The sequence below is a fragment of the Orycteropus afer genome, unplaced genomic scaffold (assembly GCF_000298275.1).
Source record: "Orycteropus afer afer isolate SDZICR_OR568_19922 unplaced genomic scaffold, OryAfe1.0 scaffold00271, whole genome shotgun sequence".
NCBI classification, from domain to species: domain Eukaryota; kingdom Metazoa; phylum Chordata; class Mammalia; order Tubulidentata; family Orycteropodidae; genus Orycteropus; species Orycteropus afer.
This window is the reverse complement of record NW_006921858.1, coordinates 420,582-429,908: the sequence shown is the minus strand read 5'-3', so window position 1 is coordinate 429,908 and position 9,327 is coordinate 420,582. Positions and strand designations below refer to the sequence as shown.

At 36.1% G+C, this 9,327-nt stretch overlaps 1 protein-coding gene across 1 annotated transcript in view; it reads right to left on the bottom strand.

Moving 5' to 3' along the window:
- DYNC2I1 (dynein 2 intermediate chain 1) overlaps positions 1-9,327 on the bottom strand; it is a 163,591-nt gene that overhangs the window by 113,543 nt on the left and 40,721 nt on the right. The window contains exon 7 of the mRNA XM_007950401.1: positions 1,464-1,518. Coding sequence (XP_007948592.1) covers positions 1,464-1,518 — 55 coding nt within the window. The remainder of the gene's footprint in view (positions 1-1,463; positions 1,519-9,327) is intronic.

Genomic DNA, 9,327 nt, shown 5'->3' with positions numbered 1-9,327 from the left:
AAAAAAAAAAAAAAAACCCAAATCCACTGTCATGAAGTCAATTCTGACTCATAATGACCCTATAAGATAGGGTAGAACTGCCCCCATCTGGTTTCCAAGATTGTAAATCTTTACAGAAGCAAAGTGGCATATCTTTCTCCTGGGGGTGAGCCAGCCATTCCCACCCCTAAATTTAATGAATAAATGTATGCATTTGTGCCATATGATCTAATTTACATAAAATTATGTGTGTAATTTGTATGTATATGGTATAAATATATACATAAAAATTTGGCACCAAAATATTAAAGATGATTATCTCGTAGTCATGGGGTTTCAAATAATTACTAAAACTCAAAATCTCACTGCTGTCGAGTCGGATCTGACTCATAGCAACCCCTCCCTGGGTTTCCGAGGCAGTATCACTACAGAAGTAGATTGCCCAACCTTCCTTCCAAAGAGAAAATAATTCTTCAGAAATAATTCAATAGAAGCCAAATTATGTTTGCTACATTATCTACAACAACAAAAATCTAGAAACAAAAGCTAGATAAATGGTTTGAAAATTTATACCATACTTCTACATTATACTAGTTTAGTTATTAAATAATCATTATAATGACTATTCTGATGGTAATTATGAAGATTGTACAGAAAATGAAGACTGGAAAAATGATACATCAAATGAAGAAAGCAGTATATATTATGATACTATACATAAAAGTATATACACAAGGTAATTTTAAAAATGAAAATAATTATGTAAGGAGTAGAATTATGAATATGTATTAGTACAAGTAATGTGTTTGAATTTGCTAGTGAAGCCATCTAAGCCTGGGTTTTTCTCTCTGGGAAGATTTTTAAATACTAATGAAACTTCTTTATGGATTATAGGTCTATTTAGACTCTCTATTTCTTCTTGAGTCAGTTTTGGTAATTTATCTTTCTAGAAATTTAACACTTTCATCTACATTGTCTGATTTGTTAGCATTAGATGTTGCTCTAACCCATTACTAAAAGTTGGGTATTGAAGTCTCTATTATTATTGAATCGTCTGGTTTTCCCTTTAATTCAGCAAAATTTTGCTTCTTGTATTTTGATGTTCTATTATTACGTACATATTCATTTATAGCTGTTATGTCTTTCTGTTGAATTAATCCTTTTATCATTATAAAATATCCCTCTGTCTCTAGTAACACTTTTTGTCTCAAAGTTATTTTCTCTGATATTAGTATAGCTACTACAGCTCCAACAGTTACTGTTTGATGGCTTACACTTTTAAAGAAAAGTGTAGTTTTTACTTTATTTGGAGGTTTCAATATAATGTGTGTCTCCTGTGTGCCTCCTGGGATCACCATTCAAATAAACTATTTCCAATAAAGTCTTTATCTTAGGCTTCACTTCCAAGGGAAACTCGAACAAAGATACATGGCTAACCCTACTGTATAGCAAAGTCAATATATGCTTAGTGTAAATTACCTTACCTTCCTTCTTGAGTCTCTGTCTTTTTCATTATTCCTTGCTAAATTCTCTGCATGCCTGGAAAGTAAAAATGATCAAAATCAAAATTTACTTTTAAAAGCAGATTTTTAAAAAAGAAAATATCTTATATCTCAGAGACAGTTCTTGTCAATATTTTTATATGATCAAGAATTGGTGTAGCTTGGCAAACTTTCAAAGCATGGTTAATCAGAACTAGGAATAACAGTCTTCTTAATGTTTTTACTACTTAAGAAGTAATTAAAATAGTACCTCTATCTTCAACTATAATGAAGGGAGGAGGCAAACTTGTCCATCAGTTTGTCATCCTGTGGTGGCTTACATGCTGCTGTGAGGCTGGAGGCTATGCCACTCGTGTTGCAAAATACCAGCAGGGTTACCCATGGTGGACAGGTTTCAGTGAAGCTTTTGGGTAAGACAGACTCAGAAGAAGGAAAAGGATATACGCTTCTCTAACAATTGGCCAGTGAAAACTTTATGAATAGCAGTGAAACACAGCCTGATCTATTACTGGAAAACTTTATGAATAGCCCTGAAACATTGTCTGATATAGTGCCAGAAGATGAGCCCATCAGGTCAGAAGGCACTCAAAATATGACTGGGGAAGAGCTGACTCTTCAGAGTAGAGATGACCTTAATGATATGGATGGAGTAAAGCTTTCAGGACCTCCATTGCTTGATGTGGCATGACTCAAAATGAGTAGAAACAGATGCAAACATCCATTAATAATCGGAACATGGAATGTACAATGTGTGAATCTAGGAAAAATGGAAGGGGTCAAAAATTAAAAGGAATGCATAAAGATTGATATCCTGGGCATTAGTGACCTGAAATGAACTGGTTTTGGCCATTTTGAATCAGACAACCAAAAGATCTACTATGCTGGGAATGACAAATTGAAGAGGAATGGTGTGGCATTCATCATCACAAGGATTGTTTGAAGCTCTGTCCTGAAGTACAACACTGTCAGTGATAGCATAATATCCATACACCTCCAAGGAAGACCAGTTAATGCCACTGTTATTCAAATCTATGGACCAACCACCAAAGCCAAAGATGAGGAAATTGAAGATTTCTACCTTCAATTTTCTGCAGAAAAATTTTCTGCAGAAAATCTTTTCAAGATTTCTGCAGTCTGAAATTGACCGATGATGCAATCAAGATGTGTTGATTATCACTGGTGACTGGAATGCAAAAACTGGAAACAAAGAAGAGTTACTGGTAGTTGGAAAATATGGCCTTGGTGATAGAAATAATGCTGGAGAAAGCATGATAGAATTTTTCAAGACCAAGGACTTATTCACTGCAAATACTTTTTTCAACAACATAAACAATGGCTATACATGTGGACTTCACCAGATGGAATATACAGGAATCAGACTGACTACATCTGTGGCAAGAGATGATGGAGAAGTTCATTATTTTCAGCCAAAACAAGGCCAGGAGCTAACTGTGGAACAGATCATCAACTCCTCATATGAACGTTCAAGTTGAAATTGAAGACAATTAAAACAAGTCCACGAGAGCCAAAATATGACCTTAATAATATGACTCTTGAATTTACTGATCAAATAAAGAATACATTCGATGCACTGAACACTAATGACTGAAAACCAGATGGATTGTGGGATGACATCAACAATATCATCCATGAAGAAAGCAAGAGGTCATTAAGAAGACCAAGAAAGGAAGAAAAGACCAAAATGGATGCCAGAAAAAACTCTGAAACTTGCTCTTGAATGGTGAGTAGCTAAAGCAAATGGAAGAAATGACAAGATAAAAAAGCTGAACAGAAGACTTCGAAGAGCAGCTTGAACAGACAAAGCCAATTATTATAATGAAATGTGCAAAGACCCAGAGTTAGAAAACCAAAAGGGAAGAACGCACTCGGCATTTTTCAAGCTGAAAGAACTAAGAAAAAAATTTAAGCCTTGAGTTACAATATTGAAAGATTCTGTGGGCAAAATATTCAATGATGCAGGAAACATCAAAAGAAGATGAAAGGAATCATCTTTCATACACAGACTCACTGTACCAAAAAGAACTGGTCGATATTCATCTATTTCTGGAGGTGGCATATGATCAAGAACCAATGGTACTGAAGAAAGAAGTTGAAGCTGTGCTGAAGGAATTGGCAAAGAACAAGGCTCCAGGAATTGATGGACTACCCTTTGAGATATCTCACCAAATGGATGCCCCACTGAAGGCATTCACTCAACTATGCCAAAAGATTTGGAAGATAGTTACCTAGCCAACTGACTGGAAGAGATCCATATTTGTACCCATTTCAAAGAAAGGTGATCCCACAGAATGTGGAAATTATTGAACAATATCATTAATATGCAAGTAAAATCTCGAAGATAATTCAGAAACAGTTGCAGCAGTACATTGACAGAGAGCTTCCAGAAATGCAAGCTGGATTCAGAAGAGGACATGGAACAAGGGATATCACTGCTGATGTCAGATAGATCTTGGCTCAAAGCAAAGAATACCAGAAAGATATTTACTTATGTTTTATTGATTGTGCAAAAGCATTTGACTGTATGGATCATAACAAATTATGGATAACATTGGGAAGAATGGGAATTCCAGAACACTTGATTGTACTCATGAGGACTTTGTACATAGATCAGGAGGCTGTCATTTGAACAGAACAAGGGGATACTGCATGGTTCAAAATAAAGAAGGGAGTGTGTCAAAGTTGTATCCTTTCACCATAATTATTCAACTTGTATGCTGAGCAAATAATCCAAGAAGGTGAATTATATGAAGAAGAATATGGCATCAGGATTGGAGGAAAACTCATTAATAATCTGTGATACGCAGATGACATAACTTTGCTTGCTGAAAGTGAGGATGACTTGAAGCACTTACTGATGAAGATTAAAGACTACAATCTGCAGTACAAATTACACATCAATATATATAAAAAAAAAAAAAATCCTCACAACTGGTCCAATAAACTGCTTCACAATGGATGGAGAAAAGACTGAGTTGTCAAGGACTTCATATTACTTGATTCTACAATCAACACCAATGGAATCAGCAGTCAAGACATCAATAGACATATTGCATTGGGCAAATATGCTTCAAAAGACCTTTTTCAAGTGATGAAGAGCAAAGATGTCTCCTTGAAGACTAAAGTGAGCCTAACCCAAGCTATGGTGTTTTCAATTGCCTCTTATGTATGTGAGCTAGACAATGAATAAGAAAGTCCAAAGAAGAGTTGATGCTTTTGAGTGGTGTTGGAGAAGAATGCTAAAAGTACCATGGACTGCTAAAAGGACTAACAAATCTGTCCTGGAAGAAGTACAGCCGGACTGCTCCTTGGAAGCAAGAATGACCAGGTTCGTCTCACCTACTCTGGTCATGTTGTCAGAAGGAACCATTCCATAGAGAAGGATATCATGCTTGGTAAAGTGGAGGGTCAACGAAAAAGGGGAAGGCCCTCAACGAGATGGAGTGACACAGTGGGTACAATGATGGGCTCTGGTATAGCCAGGATCATGAGGCTGGCACCGGACCAAGCAGTGTTTCGTTCTGCTGTGCATAGGGTCTCTATGAGTTGGAGACAGCTCAACTGTACCTAACAACAACAAAGTATCTTCAGAAGAAAAGAGGGAAAAAAATCTATGTATTTTATAATACTTTTGTATATGTTTGAATCTATATTCTTATAAGAGTTCTAAAATGCCGCACAGTTTTATTAGTTGATTCCAAGTACTGTATTTTATTTCCAAACTAAAAATGTATCTCAAAATATATGTTCTATTTTTCTTCCCAGATTTTGTAGGTTGGTTGGAATCAAAAATACAGGCTTTCAAAATTACAAATTTATGTCAATATTTAGAATTTACTTTCATACCAATTCAGTATAACAAATAATTTAAAGGACATGCAGAATTGTGCAAAAGCTTTGTTACGCATTCTAGCAGGTTTCCAATATAAAAACAGGAATTTGAACTCATTGGCAAGGTATTTAACCTAAGTTTTCCTAATCTATGGAGAAAATTACTGTATGTACAGAACAAATTAAAATCTATAAAAAGGACATATATACAAAACAGAGCTTATACACAACTCTTATTTTAATCTGTAATCATCCATAAACCCACATAAAGCAGCTATTATTGTCCTATTTTTACTGATGAAGAAATAGGCTCTTAGAAGCTACTCAATAACACAACAAAAAGTTAGAGATGAAATTCTAACCCAGTCTGGCACCAACACTCTTGCTCTCACTATGACTCTACAGAGACCTGGTTGCTGAAAGTAAACATTCTTTCATTTCAATTTACAAAGACAAATAAATATATTTACAAATATTGAACAACTGGGAATTTGGTGGCCTATCTAGGAAATATACCTTTAAAAAGCCAAAACTAGTTGCCATCAATTCAATTATGATTCATGGTAACCCCGTGTGCTGAGTCAGAGTAGATTTGTTCCACAGCGTCTTCAAGGCTGATTTGTCAAAGGTAGACAACCAGTACTTTCTTCCAAGGAACCTCTGCATAGACTCAAACCTCAAACCTTTTGGATACCAGTCAAGCATGTTAACTATTTGCACCATTCAGAGACTCCAACATATCTTTAGCTTATATGAAGCATATAAATTTGCTCACGCCAGTAAAAAAAAAAAAAAGAGATAAATTGTTCACTTGCAGATGCTTTAACTTCTTAAACTTTTTATGTATTACAGATGAACCACTGCTTGCCCTTTATGAGACTCCAAAACAAATTATTCTTCCCAAAGTCTGTCTTGATTTTCTAATTTTATATGAAAAATATAAAATAGGCAAAAAAGGACTAATAACTTATCACAAGTTTCCAGCTACATTTCTTCCAGGACAGATTTGTTCCTTCTTCTGGCAGTCCACGGTACTTTCAGTACACCACCACTCAAAAGCATCAACTCTTCTTCAGTCTTCTTTACTCACTATCAAACTTTCACATGCATATGAGGCAACTGAAAATATCATGACTTGGGTTAGGCACACTTTAGTCTTCAAAGTGACATCTCTGCTCTTCAACACTTTAAAGGGATCTTTTGCAGAAGATTTGCCCAGTGCAATATGATGTGACTTCGTTTTTTTCTTTTTTTTAATTATTTTTATTTTTATTGTTATTTGGGTGAGAGTTTACAAAGCAAATTCACTTTCTATACAGCTGTTCATACATATTTTGTCTCATAACATTGACTGCAATTTCTCACAATGTAACAGTTCTCTTCCCACCTTCTCCCCATGGTTACCTCTTTTCTGTGTCCCTCCCTCCCATGAACTCCTGGCCACCCGAGCCATCTCCCTGTACATACACTACCCTTCTGTTCTCCCATGATTGATCTCTCCAAGGAATGTATCTACCTGATGCAAATATTCAGCCCATATGCCAGTCTCTTATTTGGGTGGAAGCCACAGGAGTGAGTTCAATTCTATATCTGAAGGGTGGCTAGTGGCACAGTCTCAGAGGTTTCACCAGGCTCTATCAGACTAGCAAACTTGGCCTTTTTTTTTTTTTTTTTAATGATTTTGAATTTTGTTCCACATTGTTCTCCCACTCTATCCAGGATCTTCTACACAGATCCCCCCCCCCCAATGGTTGACAGTGGTAGCCAGGCACCGTCTAGTTCTTCTGGTCTAATAGGCTGAGGATCACATGGTCTACCAATACTTTGGACTAATTGTTTCCATGCATCTTTGGTTTTCTTCATTCTTCTTTGCTCTGGAGGAGGAAAGACCTATCATTACATATAGATGGCTGCTTGTAAGCTTTTAAGAACCCAATGACGTGATTTCTTGACTGCTGCTTCTATAGGTGTTGACTGTGCACCAAGTAAAATAAAATCTTTGACAACTTCAATCTTTTCTCCATTTATCATGATGCTGCTTATTGATCCAGTTTTGAGAATTTTCATTTTCTTTATGTTGAGGTATAATTCATACTGCAAACTACAGTCTTTAATCTTCATCAGTAGGTGGTGCTTCAAGTCATCTTCACTTCTAGCAAGCAAGGTTGTGCCATCTGCATATCACAGGATGCTAATGGGTCTTCCTCCAATCCTGATGCCATGTTCTTCTTCATATAGTGCACGTCTCAGATAATTTTCTCAGCATACAGATTGAAATAAGTATGTGAACAGATACAACCCTAACATACATCCTTCTTGATTTTAAACCAGGCAGTATCCCCTTGTTCTGTTCAAATGACAGTCTCCTGGTCTAGGTACAGGTTCCTCATGAGCACAACTAAGTGTTCTAGAATTCCTGTTCTTCTCAATGTTATCCGTAATTTGTTATGATCTACATAGTTGAATGCTTTTGCATAGTCAATAAAACACATTATATTTCTGGTATTGAAATATGTTTCTGGTATTCTCTGCTTTCAGTCAAGATCCATCTGATATCAGCAATGATATCCCTCATTCTATATCCTTCTAAATCCACCTTGTATTTCTGGGAGATCCCTGTCAATATACTGCTTCAACCGTTTTTTAATTATCTTCAGCAAAATTTTATTTGCATGTGATATTAATAATATTGTTTGATAATTTCCACATTCTGCTAGATCACCTTTATTTGGAATGGGTACAAATATGGGTATCTTCTGGTCAGTCATCCAACTTACTTGGCATAGATGAGTAAGTGCAGCATGGCATCCCTTCGTTGAAACATTTTAATGGGTATTCTGTCTATTCCTGGAGCCTTGTTTTTGCCAATTCCTTCAGTACACCTTGGACTTCTGCCTTCAATACCATTGGTTCTTGATCATTTGCCACCTCCTGAAGTAGCTGAATATCAACAAATTCTTTTTTGTACAGTGATTCTGTGTATTCATTCCATCTTCTCTTGATGTTTTCTGCATCATTCAATATTTTGCCCACAGAATCCTTCAATATTGCAACTCAAGCCTTAAATTTTTTCTCAGTTCTTTCAGCTTGAGAAATGCTGAGCATATTCTTCCCTTTTGGTTTTCTAACTCCAGGTCTTAGCACATTCCATTATAATAGTTTATTTTGTCTTCTTAAGCTGCTCTTTGAAATCTTCTGTTCAGCTCTTTTATCTTGTCATTTCTTCCATCTGCTTTAGCTACTCTCCATTCAAAGGCAAGTTTCAGAATCATCCATTTTGGCTTTTCCTGTCTTTTTAATGACATTTTGCTTTCTTCATGTATGATATTCTTCATATCCTCTCACAACTCATCTTCTTTTTTATCACTGGTATTCAGTGCATCAAATCTATTCTTCAGATGGTCTCTAAATTCGGGTGGGATATAATCAAGGTCATAATTTGGATCTCATGAACTTGTTTTAATTTTCTTCAGCTTCAACTTGAACTCACATAGGAGCAACTGATGGTCTGTTCCACAGTCAGCTCCCAGCCTTCTTTTAGCTAAAGATATTGAGCTTCTCCATCACCAGTTTCCACAGATGGACCTGGTCTGATTCCTTTGTATTCCTGGCAAAGTCCACATGAATAAGCTGCCTTTTATGCTGTTGAGAAAAGGTATTTGCCATGAATAAGTCATTTATTTTGCATAATTCTATCATGAGATCTCTGGCATCACTTCTATCACCTAGGCCATATTTTCCCACTATGATTCTTCTTTGTTTCCAGCTTTTGTATTCCAATCACCAATAATCACCAATACATCCTGATTGCATGTTTGGTCAATTTCAGACAGCAGAAGCTGGTAAAAATCTTCAATTTTTTCATTTTTGGCCTTAGAAGTTGGTGTGTAAATTTGAATTATATTAGAATTAACTGATCTTCCTTATGTTGTTGTTGTTGTTAAGTGCCGTCGAGTCGTTTCCGACTCATAGCGACCCCATGCACAGCAGAACGAAA